At 44.6% G+C, this 16,571-nt stretch overlaps 1 protein-coding gene across 6 annotated transcripts in view; it reads right to left on the bottom strand.

Moving 5' to 3' along the window:
- The window catches only part of LOC112215044 (dedicator of cytokinesis protein 4-like), a 143,209-nt gene that overhangs the window by 101,660 nt on the left and 24,978 nt on the right, over positions 1 to 16,571 (bottom strand). For all 6 annotated transcript variants that reach the window (XM_042298076.1, XM_042298080.1, XM_042298079.1 and 3 more), the window contains exon 2: positions 3,206 to 3,289. In XM_042298076.1, coding sequence (XP_042154010.1) covers positions 3,206 to 3,289 — 84 coding nt within the window. The remainder of the gene's footprint in view (positions 1 to 3,205; positions 3,290 to 16,571) is intronic.

Here is a 16,571-nt window from a genome sequence, read left to right as displayed (position 1 = left end):
CCTTTTTGCTGCTATAACAGCCTCCACTCTTCTGGGAAGGCTTTCCACTAGACTTTGGAACATTGCTGCGGGGACTTGCTTCCATTCAGCCACAAGAGCATTAGTGAGGTTGGACACTGATATTGTGTGATTAGTACTGGCTCGCTGTCAGCGTTCCAATTCATCCTAAACGTGTTTGATGGGGTTGAGGTCAGGGCTCTGTGTAGGCCAGTCAAGTTCTTCTACACCGATCTCGACAAACCATTTCTGTATGGACCTTGCTTTGTGCACGGGGGCATTGTCATGTTGAAACAGGAAAGGGACTTCCCCAAACTGTTGCCACAAAGTTGGAAGCACAGAATTGTTTCGAATGTCATTGTATGCTGTAGCATGAAGATTTCCCTACACTGGAACTAAGGGGCCTAGCCGATTTGGCCGAATTAAAATAATATATTTTTTTACACCTTTATTTAACTAGGCAAGTCAGTTAAGAACACATTCTTATTTTCAATGACGGCCTAGGAACGGTGGGTTAACTGCTTTGTTCAGGGGCAGAACAACAGATTTTTACCTTGTCAGCACGGGGAACCTTACAGTTAACTAGTCCAATGCTCTAACCACCTGCCTCTCATTGCACTCCACGAGGAGCCTGACTGTTACGCGAATGCAGTAAGAAGCCAAGATAAGTTGCTAGCTAGCATTAAACTTATCTTATACAAAACAATCAATCAATCAATCATAATCGCTAGTTAACTACACATGGTTGATGATATTACTAGTTTATCTAGCGTGTCCTGCATTGCATATAATCGATGCGGTGCGCATTCCTAACCATAAACATCAAAGCCTTTCTTAAAATCAATACACAAGTGTATATTTTTAAACCTGCATATTTAGTTAATATTGCCTGCTAACATGAATTTCTTTTAACTAGGTAAATCGTGTCACTTCTCTTGCAACAGAGTCAGGGTATATGCAGCAGTTTGGGTCGCCTGGCTCGTTGCGAACTAATTATGACATAACATTGAAGGTTGTGCAATGTAACAGGAATATTTAGACTTATGGATGCCACCCGTTAGATAAAATACGGAACGGTTCCGTATTTCACTGAAATAATAAATGTTTTGTTTTCAAAAGGATAGTTTCCGGATTCGACCATATTAATGACCAAAGGCTCGTATTTCTGTTTGTTATTATGTTATAATTAAGTCTATGATTTAATATTTGATAGAGCAGTCTGACTGAGAGATGGTAGGCACCAGCAGGCTCAAGCAATCATTCAAACAGCATTCATACAAACAGTGCGTTTTGCCAGCAGCTCTTCGCTGTGCTTCAAGCATTGAGCTGTTTATGACTTCAAGCCTATCAACTCCCGAGATTAGGCTGGTGTAACCAATGTGAAATGGCTAGCTAGTTAGCGGGGTATGCGCAAATAGCGTTTCAAACGTCACTCGCTCTGAGACTTGGAGTAGTTGTTCCCCTTGGGTAACGATGCTTCAAGGGTGGCTGTTGTCGATGTGTTCCTGGTTCGAGCCCAGGTAGGGGCGAGGAGAGGGACGGAAGCTATACTGTTACACTGATAATACTAAAGTGCCTATAAGCACATTCAATAGTCAAAGGTATATGAAATACAAATGGTATCGAGAGAAATATAAATACTATATTAACTACAACCTAAAACCTCTTACCTTGGAATATTGAAGTCTCATGTTAAAAGGAACCACCAGCTTTCATATGTTTTCATGTTGTGAGCAAGGAACTTAAACGTTAGCTTTCTTACATGGCACATATTGCACTTTTACTTTCTTCTCCAACACTTTGTTTTCGCATTATTTAAACCAAATTGAACATGTTTCATTATTTATTTGAGGCTAAATGGATTTTTATTGATGTATTATATTAAGTTAAAACAAGTGTTCATCCAGTATTGTTGTAATTGTCATTATTACAAATACATTTAAAAAATCGTCCGATCAATCGGCATCGGCTTTTTCTGGTCCTCCAATAATCTGTATCGGTGTCGAAAAATCATAATCGGTCGACCTCTACTCCAGAGAACGCGTTTCCACTGCTCCAGAGTTCAAGGTGGCGAGCTTTACACTACTCCAGCCGAATCTTAGCATTGCGCATGGTGATCTTAGGCTTGTGTCCAGCTGCTCGGCCGTGGAAACCCATTTCATGAAGCTCCCGACTAACAGCTCTTGTGCTGATGTTGCTTCCAGAGGCAGTTTGGAACAATGGTAGTGAGTGCTGCAACCGAGGACAGACGATTTTTACGCGCTATAGCATTCTGGGATCCAGATCTGTGACCTTGTGTGACCTACCACTTTGCGGCTGAGCCACTGTTGCTCCTATACGTTTCTACTTCGCAATAACAGGACTTACAGTTGACCGGGGCAGCTCTAGCAGGGCAGAAATTTGATGAACTGACTTGTTGGAAAGGTGGCATCCTATGACGGTGCCACATTGAAAGTCACTGAGCTCTTCAGTAAGGCCATTCTACTGCCAATGTTTGTCTATGGAGAATGCATGGCTGTGTGCTAGATGTCAGATAATTTCCTTGGGTGAGTTTGGAATGCATCATCAGCTATCTCAGACGGATCTGTCGTCTGTCTGTCTGGCCTTGAGCAACAACAGGAAGTGAGATTGTGCCGCTCTGAGAAGGGAGGAAGGTTGCGTCAATGCTGTGTAAGTAAGCTGGGTAGAAACAGGAATGTGTGTCGGGCGCCTGCTCTGCTCTGCCTGAAACTATGTCAAAAATTAACCTTGGTGTGTGAGTGTGAGTGCCTCGGCCTTGACCTTGAGGCTCACACACTCCTTCGCAATACACCAGCAAGCACACACACACTCTCCTGTGCACACACACACACACACGCAAGCAAGCACACACAAGCTCTCAGTCTTTGTGTCTAAGGCAAGCAAACACACACACACTCTGAGCTCAATGTGGGCGGGAAGACTGAACCAAAGGCTTCTCCCTCTTGCGGCACAGGAAACAGAGGCAAACTGAAAGCCTCCACAATCACATCAAGTACAACAACAAAAAGAAGAAGAAACTCTATTAACATTTCATGTACAACACAATACTCCTAGAGGGACAGACTGGGGAAGGAAATGTGGAAACATACAGCCCAAGTAGCAGTAGCAGCCCATCTGTGAGTCTGTGAAGCTCGAAGGGGGGATCATGGTTTATATGGGTGTGAAATGAGTAGAGGTTATCAGTTACCTTCACATTTCTCCAGGAGCTGCACCGTGTCCCCAATCTCCAATGGCAAGCCATGCTGGACCGTCCCTCGGAAACTGGCCAGCACTGAAACACAATATAAGATACATATTTTAATACCTGTGTATTTTTTAAGTGCGTAAGTAGGTAACACACACACACCAAATCGACACACACACACACACAGTCCCCCCCAAAAAATCACTCTCTTTTCATGTCACTAGAATTGAATCCGAGCACAACTGTCTTGACTTTGAAGCTGTGCGGTGATTTGTTTCTAGTGTTCTCTGGGCAGAGAGAAAGAGAGAAGAGAATAGCCTGCTGACTGCTGGTAGATTGAGTACACCTCTGGGTGTCAGGCTGAAGTGGAGGGAAAATAATCTGGGAATATAATGTCATCCTGGGTCTTTCTGCTAGGAGCGCTCTTGTAGAGGAGGGAGGCAACACCTGAGGAGGCTTAGAGTAGGACTCTCGCTGATGAGAAGCACTGTCAGTGAGAGAGAGAGAGAGAGAGAGAGAGAGAGAGAGAGAGAGAGAGAGAGAGAGGGAGCAAACAAGCGAGCGAGCGAGAGAAAGAGAGTAACATCTCTGTCGATCAGCACAGAGCACTTTGGTCTAGCAGCATCTAATAGCTGGGTTAGTAGTGAGGAGTGTCGACAGATTCCATTCTCTGTGGTTCTGAGAGACAGGACATGATAACAGCAGCAGTCAGAGAATTCTCCAAGCTGGCACACACTGACACACTCGGGGGGACGGGGACGGGGACTAATAGGGTTAGTACTACAACATGGAAATGAGGAAGAGTCAAGTGCCTCCCGAGTGGTGCCGTGCCACGAGAGATTCTGAGTTTGAGTCCAGGCTCTGTCGCAGCCGGCCGCAACCGGGAGACCCATGTGGCGGCGCACAATTGGCCCAGCGTCGTCCGGGTTAGGGTAGGGTTCGGCCAGCAGGGATGTCCTTGTCCCATCGTGCACTAGCGCCTCCTGTGGCGAGCCCGGGCACAGTGCACGCTGACACGGTCGCCAGGTGTACAGTGTTTCCTTCCGACCAATTTGTGTGGCTGGTTTTCCCGGGTTAAGTGGGCATTGTGTCAAGAAGCAGTGCAACTTGGTTGGGTTGTGTTTGGGAGGATGCACGGCTCTCGACCTTCGCCTCTCCCGAGTCCGTACGGGAGACGCAGCGATGAGACAAGACTGTGACTACCAATTGGATATCACGAAATTGGGCAGAGAAAAGTGTTTGGAGAGAGCTTCATTTCATGGGGCACATGGGTGGGAGGGTAAACACATCAAGTCTAATGCAAGAGTTTTACAAGTCGAGTTTTCCAGCTGCAGTGTACTAAATTATGCAGCTTGGAGTAGAGTTTTGATAGAGCTGAATCACTTCCTCATAACCCATCCCCCAGCTGTTGTCTGTCTGCTAACTGCCATGGCTCTTTTCCAGAGATGTTGGCACTTGTAAGGTGTTCACTCAGCGGGAATAGATTTTTTAATTTTCTCTCCAGGGGAGTGGAAGAAGTGCCACCTTAAAGGCAGGAGAGAGAGGACAGCACACACACACACACACACACACACACACACACACACACACGCGCACACACACGCGCACACACACACACGCGCACACACACACACACACACACACACAGGAACGAAAGAAGGGGACCGAGAGAAGAGATAGAGCACAAATGGAAGTCCAAAGCCTGGCACCTACACACACACACACACACACACACCACAGCGTAATGAAAAAGATGAACTGGGTATAAAAAAAGCTTCACACACAAATATAGCAAAACCACAGACGCACTGGTATGATATGTGTACATGAACCTGTCAAACAGGGTCAGGGCCCATGTTTCCAGTCGGCATGGTCTGAGGCAGGAGTTCAGTCACGACAAGCTGTGCTCTGCTCTGCTGTGACACACATCTACTCGTGGGCAAATGGCTGTTCCTATTTCTGACCAGGCAGCCTCGTTCGTGCTGAACTAACTTAGACATTACGTAAAGACCGCAGGAAACTGGAAAAAAAGACACACACACACACACACACACAGGAATTCAGGAACTGGGATAAAAGTCACAAACTTAAATAAAAGTACTGGACAGAACTATGACTGAGATCCATGGATTTATATGACAACAGCTCCTTCAGATTTGAGATGTAAAGCTTACAGTTGAAGTCGGGGAAGTTTACATTCACCTTAGCAAAATACACTACAACTCAGTTTTTCACAATACCTTACATTTAATCCACAAAAATTCCCTGTCTTAGGTCAGTTAGGATCACCACTTTATTTTAAGAATGTGAAATGTCAGAACAATAGTAGAGAGAATGATTCATTTCAGCTTTAGTTTCTTTCATCACATTCCCAGTGGGTCAGAAGTTTACATACACTCAATTAGTATTCGGTAGCATTGCCTTTAAATTGTTTAACTTGTGTCAAACGTTTTGGATAGCCTTCCACAAGCTTCCCACAATAAGTTGGGTGAATTTTGGCCCATTCCTCCTGACAGAGCTGGTGTAACTGAGTCAGGTTTGTAGGCCCCCTTGCTCGCACACGCTTTTTCAGTTCTGCCCACAAATTTTCTATAGGATTGAGGTCAGAGCTTTGTGATGGCCAGTCCAGTACCTTGACTTGTTGTCCTTAAGGCATTTTGCCACAACTTTGGAAGTATGGTTGAGGTCATTGTCCATTTGGAAGACCCATTTGAAACCAAGCTTGAAGTTCCTTACTGATGTCTTGAGATGTTGCTTCAATATATCCACATATTTTCCCTTCCTCATGATGCCATCTATTTTGCGAGGTGCACCAGTCCCTCCTGCAGCACCCCCACAACATGATGCTGCCACCCCCGTGCTTCACGGTTGGGATGGTGTTCTTCGGCTTGCAAGCCTCCCCTTTCTCCTCCAAACATAACAATGGTCATCATGGTTAAACAGTTCTATTTGTTTGGTTCATCAGACTAGAGGACATTTCTCCAAAAAGTACGATCTTTGTCCCCATGCGCATTTTCAAACCGTAGTCTTGCTTTTTTATGGGGGTTTAGAGCAGGGGATTCTTCCTTGCTGAGCGGCCTTTGAGGTTATGTTGATATAGGACTTGTTTTACTGTGGATATAGATACTTTCGTACCTGTTTCCTCCAGCATCTTCACAAGGTCCTTTGCTGTTGTTCTGGGATTGATTTTCACTTTTTACACTAAAGTATGTTCATCTCTAGGAGACAGAACGCGTCTCCTTCCTGAGCGGTATGACGGCTGCGTGGTCCCATGGTGTTTATACTTGCGTTCTATTGTTTGTACAGATGAACGTGGTACATTCGGGCATTTGGAAATTGCTCCCAATGATGAACCAGACTTGTGGGGGTCTACAATTTTTTTTCTGAGGTCTTGGCTGATTTCCTTTGATTTTCCCATGATGTCAAGTAAAGAGGCACTGAGTTTGAAGGTAGGCCTTGAAATACATCCACAGGTACACCTCCAATTGACTCAAATTAGCCTATCAGAAATGTCATCATTTTCTGGAATTTTCCAAGCTGTTTAAAGGCACAGTCAACTTAGTGTATGTGAACCTCTGACCCACAAGAGTTGTGATACAGTGAATTATAAGTTAAATAATGTGTCTGTAAAGAATTGTTGGGAAAATTACTTGGGTCATGCACAAAGTAGATGTCCTAACCAACTTGCCAAAACTATAGTTTATTAACGCGTAATTTGTGGAGTGGTTGAAAAGTTTGAATGACTCCAAGTCATAAGTGTATGTATACTTCCGACTTCAACTGTATGTCCAAACGGGAAGTAGGTAACTATCCTCCATTCCTGAGTCAAAGTGGAGACTTAGTCACACTGACGCCCAGTAATCTACCCACGTGTGACTGCCATTCTCACCTTGCCCTAATCCTAAAGCAGTCCCCCAAAGCCAGAGAGAAGACTGACTGTGTACTGTGTTCTCAGTGTTCTGCCCTGTGTGGATGGGGAAAAGCAGGCAGATCAGTACAGAGAGTGTTTGTGTGAATTAGGCTTACATGTGCTTTATGCTGCCATTTGAAGTCTAGGCCTGTCAAATTATCCTACAGTTGTTTTTTGTCGGTCTCCCTCTAAGCTCCTTATAGGAACATGATGCAAACCACTGGTTCAAACAGGCTTTGGCGTAGTTTGTTGAGTTGCGTTCAAAGGCACTGGGTTCCACAGGTTATACTGAATTTATCAAGCAATATCAGGTTTCCAGCTAGCTAGGTATGTGTTCAAACCATGCCCGGTGGAAAAGGTAAGTAGCTCCTGATTGAGTGTGGCAGGCATAACAACAACAACGTTTGAAAGGTTACTTTAAAAGAATATGAAACGGTTGGGTTTCATGTGCCAGACAGAATATTCCGAGAAGACAACGAGACATACATAGTCAGTTCTTAGTAGAGAGAGTATCCAGTGGTGGAAAAAGTACCCAATTGTCAAACTTGAGTAAAAGTAAAGATACCGTAATAGAAAATGACTAAAAAGTGAAAAAGTGAAAGTGAAAGTCGCCCAGTAAAATACCACTTGAGTAAAAGTCTAAAACTATTTGGTTTTAAATATACTTAAGTATCAAAAGTAAATGTGTGTCAGAGTCGGGGTGATATGGGTAAGGCGGAGTCAGGCGCGGGACACAGAGATGAGTAATAATAGTAACTTTACTCAAGGATAATCTTCCAACGAAGGAGAAACGAAGATCCAGAATCACATAAACGAGACAACTGACAACAATAAACACGCACAAAACCATGGTGGATGTGATTATGGTGATGTGATTGCTAAAATATAATCAGTATTGAAAGAGAAGCAAAAATAATAAAACATTCCCTATATTACGCAAACCAGACGGCACCATTTTGTTATTTTTTTAAATTTACAGATAGCCAGGGGTACACTCCAACACTCAGGCATAATTTACAAACTATGCATTTGTGTTTAGTGAGTTCACCAGATCAGAGGTAATAGGGATGACCAGGGATATTCTCTTGGTGCATTAATTAGACAATTTTCCTGTCCTGGTAGCATTCAAAATGTAATTAGCACTTTTGTGTGTCAGAGAAAATGTATCGAGTAAAATGTTAATTATTTTATTTTGGAATGTAGTGAAGTAAAAGTTGTCTAAGATATAAATAGTAAAGTAAAGTACAGATACCCCCCCCAAAATGACTTAAGCAGTACTTTAAAGTATTTTTCATTAAGTACTTTACACCACTGAGAGTATCTGCCAAAAGAAAACAGAAAAACAAGCTTCAGTTGACTCCAACCAGACAAGCAAATTGATTTCAAAAGGTTCCATAAAAAGTGCATTAAACAGCCCAGCCTCACCCCCTTTCTCTCTGATTTGTGTTCCGACAACGAATCACACTCGTAATCCACTCCTCCGTCATCAATTATTCAACACATCATTAATATGCTAATTCGTCGCCACAGACACGGGTGGTCCATTGACCCTGCTGCCAGAAATGAGCCAGCATGCATTTTGCATTATTCAGATGTGTAGTTGTTGGATTCCTACTACCAACCACACATACTGGAACATAATGTAATGTAATGTAATCAGGTTAATAAATAATGGAGAGAACGGGACCGCAAATGAGTTGCAGGAAGTTACAAAACAATTCATCAGCAGTAAGTGATATTCAAAATGGAAGGTGACATCCCTCGCTCTTCCCCTGCTCTTATCCATCCCTCCTCTCGTTCCCTCTCCCCTCCTCCTTTTTCTATTCCATCGCTATATGTAAGGCTGCGAGTAGAGGATGGTTAAGTCCTGCTTTATTTATACTCTGGCGTCTGCAGAATTTACATCTCAAACCACAGCCATCTGCTTGGGTTTGCCGTGATAACCATGAAACGGTTGGGTTTCATAATGGGAACTCTGCTGTCAGAGTTAGAATATCCAAAGTCCCTATAGAATCAGTGATTTATTCAACGTTCTGAACAGATCCTTAATGTTCTCTAGCATAGGGCTGGTAGTTGGTACAGGCATGCCATTGTGGCTTCGACACGGGTAGAGAAAAATAATTATTTATGCATTACAGTGGAGCCCCAATCGAAACAAAGACAGCATCTGTCTGTCCAAGTCTAAGACCGTCTTCATATCGCTTTGCTGTGCAATTTTCTGGACCAAAATACTCTCTATTCTAGCTATGCGAATAAACATGACAGAGTAACCCAGCATTAACCACGTTGTTTGAATGGGTCCCAACCCATTATATCCCAGTTCTAGGGAAACATTACAGTTGGACATTCTTTTCAATGCGGAGAACAGATGCGTCTTTAAATACCCATTCCTAATATACTTTTCCACTGTGTTATTGACTCAAGGCAATGACTCAGCCCCCGTGGTTAAGTACACATGCCTACAGCCCTCAGCCCCTCCAAACACACTAAGCAGCTTTGGCGCAGAGAAATGTATGTGTGTGCATGCGTGTGTGTGTGTGTATACGCGCACCACAGTCCAGTGAGACAAAGGGGCACGAAGCTTTGGGCCAAGCCTGGTCATCTGACAGAGCGCTGTGAAAACCGAGACAGGGATTAAATAAGTGGCGATGCGCTTCGGCGCTCTGCTCTCTTTGACAAAGGTGATCTCCTGGGGATGAGCTTCGACCCCGGAAGAGGCCGCTATGCATTTTAAAGCAGGTGGAATCAACAGGGGCTGACAGCGTGAGAGGAGGCAACAGCAGACGCCTGCCTCACAGCATATAGTATATGCACACACACACACACGCACGTCTCACAGCAAACTAACACACACACGCCTGCCTCACAGCATCCAGACGATACTGAGAAGACCCACATTGCGCCACAATGCGTCAGCTACAGATATATATATATAGGCGCTCTCTATCTGTGCTAGAGAGGAAAAGACAGGCCAACAAAAGCTAAGATGGCGAAATCGCTCATGAGGAACGGCTTTCATTTCACCTTTTCCATTTCCAGTTGTCCTTTCGATGCCTTTGTATGTCGAGATAACAGCGATAAGCAGGCTCGGGGAAACAAGCGCTCGTTGGCAACAATAGCCTTCCCTCGAATCGCAACACCTCACAATGAGCTTTCGTAAAAGATAAGTGTATAGCTTCCATGTGGTGGCAAGGCCACGCACGGAATATAAATAAATCAAAAACAATGTAATTACTACAAATAACTGTGAGCAAAAGAACATCATAAAGGGATGCATAATGTTCGATCAATACAAATGTAAGCCACGCAATAGGCTTCCTCCTACAAATGTCAATGGAAGTAAATCATGCAAGACCTCACAAAGAGTAAAATGGAAATTCCGCTTGGTTGGTGCTTTGTTCGCTCTGGTCTGAATGTATTCATAAAATGCAAGATTATGAGTTTGAACGGCGCCCCGGAGAGCAGTGTGCTCTTAGAGAGGTGCTAATTGTGCGTGTGTGTGTTTGTCTACATGTGCATGATAACGTGTGTGTGTGTCCGCCACCTTTCAGCAGCATCCTGTGAGACCCTTTTCGAGCCCCTTATATTTCTGCTCATTAAAAAGGAAGTCTGAGAGGAACTGAGTGTTCTGCTGTGGCTGCTTTTAGCATGCAGATCTTTCCCAGTGCTTGATTAGCACGGAACTAAAGCCTCTTGTAAAGAAAGAGCTCCCATGGCTCCCAAATCTCTGCAATAAACCACATAGACTGATTGTAATCAGCACAGTAGCGGGTGATTTTTTTCAGATCATACATGACAATAGAGTAACATTTTTTTTTTTTTATTAACAGATTGTTTAACACCTGCATAATGTCACGGCGAACATGAAACAGTAATGACAGTGTAACATCTCATCTTTGTTGACCAGATCAGAGGTCCCATATTGCTTAAATAATGCAGTGAAACCAGTGAAATGGTGACAGCCTGCCTAATGACTAGGCCAGGCAGAGGAAAATCATACATGACTCAGATTAAAGGGGAATATAGGTCAGAGCGAGTCCAATGCAAAGCAATCCCACTTCACCTCATTCTCAGTTTCAGGCCTAATCTGCCTGCCTACTGCCTCTCTCTGTGGACTGGCTGGGGTGTGGAGGGGGCATTGTATGTGTGTGCACTGTTTGTGTGTGAAGGGGGCATTGAGTTCTCTGTGTTCTACTCTCACTCACTTTGCATTTTGACACTGAAAAGTGATGGTGTCGATGCTGTAACTTCACAAAGTACTGCATATCAACGGTGTGGCAAACTGAAAACACACAGGTGCCTACGCCTCATCACATCCACCTGAGAGGAGAGGACAGAGGGAGGAGAGAAAGACGAAGATATAGAGCGACATCTGAAGAGGAGAGAAAAAAGGGATGGGTGAGGATAATTAGAAAGAGCGAGAGGAACGGTGGAGAGAGTGAACGAGGGGAAAAAGAGGCCTGTATTCTCAGGTAACGTGTCTTTCTGTGGGAGGGAGGGTAGAGGCAGTGTAGAGGTTATATGGTTATATGAAGCGTGCCCCATCATAGTGTCTTTCTGTGGGAGGGAGGGTAGAGGTTATATGAAGCGTGCTGCATCGTAGTGTCTTTCTGTGGGAGGGAGGGTAGAGGTTATATGAAGCGTGCTGCATCGTAGTTTCTTTCTGTGGAAGGGAGGGTAGAGGGTTTATATGAAGCGTGCCCCAACGTAGTGTCTTTCTGTGGGAGGGAGGGTAGAGGTTATATGAAGCGTGCCCCAACGTAGTGTCTTTCTGTGGAGGGAGGGTAGAGGCAGTGTAGAGGTTATATGAAGCGTGCCCCAACGTAGTGTCTTTCTGTGGGAGGGAGGGTAGAGGTTATATGAAGCGTGCCCCAACGTAGTGTCTTTCTGTGGGAGGGAGGGTAGAGGCAGTGTAGAGGTTATATGAAGCGTGCCCCAACGTAGTGTCTTTCTGTGGGAGGGAGGGTAGAGGTTATATGAAGCGTGCCCCATCGTAGTGTCTTTCTGTGGGAGGGAGGGTAGAGGTTATATGAAGCGTGCTGCATCGTAGTGTCTTTCTGTTGGAGGGAGGGTATAGGCAGTGTAGAGGTTATATGAAGCGTGCTGCATCGTAGTGTCTTTCTGTGGGAGGGAGGGTAGAGGTTATATGAAGCGTGCTGCATCGTAGTGTCTTTCTGTGGGAGGGAGGGTATAGGCAGTGTAGAGGTTATATGAAGCGTGCTGCATCGTAGTGTCTTTCTGTGGGAGGGAGGGTAGAGGTTATATGAAGCGTGCCCCATCGTAGTGTCTTTCTGTGGGAGGGAGGGTAGAGGTTATATGAAGCGTGCTGCATCGTAGTGTCTTTCTGTGGGAGGGAGGGTATAGGCAGTGTAGAGGTTATATGAAGCGTGCTGCATCGTAGTGTCTTTCTGTGGGAGGGAGGGTAGGCAGTGTAGAGGTATGAAGCGTGCTGCATCGTAGTGTCTTTCTGTGGGAGGGAGGGTAGAGGTTATATGAAGCGTGCTGCATCGTAGTGTCTTTCTGTGGGAGGGAGGGTATAGGCAGTGTAGAGGTTATATGAAGCGTGCTGCATCGTAGTGTCTTTCTGTGGGAGGGAGGGTAGAGGTGTATATGAAGCATGCTGCATCGTAGTGTCTTTCTGTGGGAGGGAGGGTAGAGGTTATATGAAGCGTGCTGCATCGTAGTGTCTTTCTGTGGGAGGGAGGGTATAGGCAGTGTAGAGGTTATATGAAGCATGCCCCATCGTAGTGTCTTTCTGTGGGAGGGAGGGTAGAGGTTATATGAAGCGTGCTGCATCGTAGTATCTTTGTTCACCATATCCCTCCATCCTTCCATCTGAGGTGAGGGGAGGAGTGAGTGACCACCTACTCCACCCGCGCTTCAAATGAAATGACATCCATAACCTGCTCTTCCCACGGCACGTGTATGAACACACATACACATTTGCGGGCGAACACAAACATTATGTGCACACAGGATATCAAATGAGCAGGCGTTTGAGTTGTAAATACCTAGCAGTCAGAGAGGGAAAAAAACACACACGTGTGAGCAACACACACACACACACACACACACACACACACACACACACGTGTACAGCAGACACAAGTGAGCAAGGGGCCATTGACTGGGCATGTGAGGAACTGTCCCCACTCTCCCCCCTCCCCCTCTCTCTTTCCCTAATCCCCATTGTCTGAGTGACATAGTAACAGAGATGACAGATGCCTTGTTTAGCAGCTTCAGCCTCAGCCAAGAAATCACGGCTCGGAGAAAATAAATATCCCACACACTTGTAATAAAATAATAATAAGAGATATCCTGCCTGTGAGTAATCTTTGTGGAGCGCTACGTTTTGAGGATAATGAAAGTCTTCGTAAGAGAGTGTGAGGTTGACCATTTGAAGTGACATTTTCCCTTTGCGACTTTAAGAAATGTCGCACTAACTTTTCCTCTTCACTTTGTTTTACTCGAATGTTTGAGGCAAGTCAGACAGGAAGTGGTCAAGCAGCCTAGGGCTGACCCCATTTAGTCGTCTGGTTTGTTTGGTCGATAGGCTGTTGTTCGACAGAGATTTTTTTTTGTAGAGCAGTCGCAAGTATATATGTTGTTTTTTTTTTATGGCACACGAGACACACTAATCCATTGTGGAGGCTGCGGGGATGGCACAGTCCATCACTCTTAAGACATATGTCCTACTGAAATTGTATATGGTTATATTATGTAAGAACGACAGTGCAACATTTTATAACAAATATGTTTTCCCAAATTGTTTGGTTTATTACTATTAACATATAATGCCAAACATCCCCCTTTCATTAAACTGGGCATTCACTTGATTGTTTTGCAGACGGCACGTGCAAATGAGCCTAATTGTAGCCTAAGACTTGCTTCCCGGTACATACGGTAACTACTAGATACTCATATTAGACCTAGTTAAGACAAAATGAAAGAAACGGTCTGCAGTCGGGCAGGATGACGGCAAGAAAAAGTGGAATGCAAAGTCTGCAAACAGCAATTTGCTCATCGTTCGACGACGAATACGACATACCACATGAAAACAGTAAGTTAGCCCAACTTAGTTTTTCTAGTTGCATGCTACAACATTGATGGGTTTTATATGCTTGACAGTGGCCGCTGCAGTGGCTCTCTCCAAGGTGCTGAACTGAATCTGAACTGAACTGAATCTTCAGTGAGCGCTTTCTCCCGTGTTGGCTTTCTCCTGCATTTTACTTGGCCTTCTCAAATATAGTTACAACAAGGCCTATTGTGTAACCCAGTGGTTCGCAACCTTTTTCGGTTACGATATCACCAACTGAATTTTGTTATGCCCGGAGTGCCCCTGAAATCCCCCTTGTGCATTTTACCATTAGGCTTAGGGTCTCATGAGTCTTCTTAAGTATCCACTGTTGATAGGCAAAGAAACCACAGGGGGTCCTAGTACCCCTGGTTGGGAACCACTGGTGTAGCCTATTACTGGAAACTTGGGGCAGTAATGGGGCGGCAGGTAGCCTAGTGGTTAGAGCGTTGGACTTGTAACCAAAAGGTTGAAAGATAAAAATCCCCGAGCTGACAAGGTAACAAAAAAATCTGTCATTCTGCCCCTGAACAAGGCAGTTAACACACTGTTTCTAAGAATTTGTTCTTAACTGACTTGCCTCGTAAAATAAAGGTAAAATAAAAAACTTCAGGAGTGGAAGGGTAAAATCTGCAGCAGTGGAGGCAGGGAGGGAGAGAGAGAGTTGGGGGGGGTCTGACAGGGGGGTCTGACATCTTGATCCCTGGCTCCCTCAAATAATTTGTGTTTCTTAATTATTTAATCAAACAGTGCGCTTAAAGCTAGGCGGTATACCGTCAGTCAATACTGTTGCAACTATTTATTTGAACTTTTTTTAATACATTTACATTTAGTCATTTAGCAGACGCTAAGTATCAGTGGGGTTTGAAAACAGCGCCCCTTGTGTTCAGTGCCAGTATTACAGAATATCCCAGTATAGCACAAGCTCAGTATGAAGGTGTGACAATCTGGATACCGACCAAGCCTACTTAAAGCATCAGACAAGCTCAGAGCATATGGTTGATTTTATTAAAACACATAAGGTGTGTCTATATATGTAACCTTTATTTAACTAGGCAAGTCAGTTAAGAAGAAACTATGGAGAAATACACTTTTTTTAAATTCTATTTCAACCAATCGATTGGTCAAAAGACCAGATGGCTCTAGGTCGACCAAGATTTCTTTCAGTTGGGGACAGCCCTAAAGCAGACAGAGAGTAGGTTATTGGATCTTAGACCAGACACACAAACAGCATCCGACTCCTGGCCCTGTCTGTACAGCCAGACACCAGTGGGGTTACAACAAACAAGGGAGTGTAGAGGGGAGAGGGAAAAGAGGAATGAAGAGAGAGGGAAAGGAGGAGAGATAAGTGCCTGTCAGACCTCATGCATATCATTCTACTGTCTCCCCCATTCTCTGTTTCCGTCTGGTATCAGTCTAATATAAAGTGATTCACTAGCACTCGACTCTCCTCCACAACACAAAAGCCCTGGACTGAACCAGGGGGGGAAGGAAATGGGGGAGAGCTAAACACACGAGAGGACTGATGTTACTGGTCAGGATGGGATATATGCTGTGAGGAGTGTGTGTGTGTGTGTGCGTGCGTGTGAATATTGTGTGGAAACCGCGTGTCTGGGGAGAATAGAGTGTTGTTTTCGATGACTATTTAATAGCAAGGCTGTACACTTTCACTATTTCTCTCCTTAGGGAAGATGAAACACTACTTCTGAGTAGCTGCACCTTTTCTCCCACTTGAATTTAGACTGTCTACGCTACAATCATCTCATTCCCTACGATGCAGACAATGTCTGTGTGGAAGCTGGGTTCTCAACTGAAGTGGTATGATATCATTTTGTTAAAATGGATTATTACAACACCACAAAACGGTGCTCGTCACTTCTGCTAAAAATATGAAAATATTTCTACCCCAAATTGTCCCACACAGGGTGGTGTCAGCGGATTGCCTAACATATTTCAATCCGCACTGAGCCATGAAGACCATATGGTTTTCTTTTGTGAATCTGCTGGATTGTTGCATGACAGTAGCCTCTGAAATATTGTCAGGCAGTTACATTGTTCATTCCATATAAAAACAGACGCACACCGATTAGCCATTTTGATAAGCCCTGACAACCAACACCACTTCAGGATGAGAAAAACACACAATAACACCACCACCTTGTGTGTGTGTGTGTGTGTGTGTGTGTGTGTGTGTGTGTGTGTGTGTGTGTGTGTTAACGGCACAGCAAGTCAAAGCTGGCTAGTGTCCTCGCCCCTGGGCCCCCAGGACCGCATCACTGCCTCATCTGATTAGCACCCTTAGCCCTATGGTTCATAGAGGGAGAGAGGATGAGGGAGAGGGCAGAGCGAGGGAGGAAGAGACAGAGGGGCAAGAGGAGAGGAAG

The sequence above is a fragment of the Oncorhynchus tshawytscha genome, linkage group LG15, assembly GCF_018296145.1.
Source record: "Oncorhynchus tshawytscha isolate Ot180627B linkage group LG15, Otsh_v2.0, whole genome shotgun sequence".
Taxonomy (NCBI): domain Eukaryota; kingdom Metazoa; phylum Chordata; class Actinopteri; order Salmoniformes; family Salmonidae; genus Oncorhynchus; species Oncorhynchus tshawytscha.
This window is presented reverse-complemented; position numbering and strand designations above follow the sequence as displayed.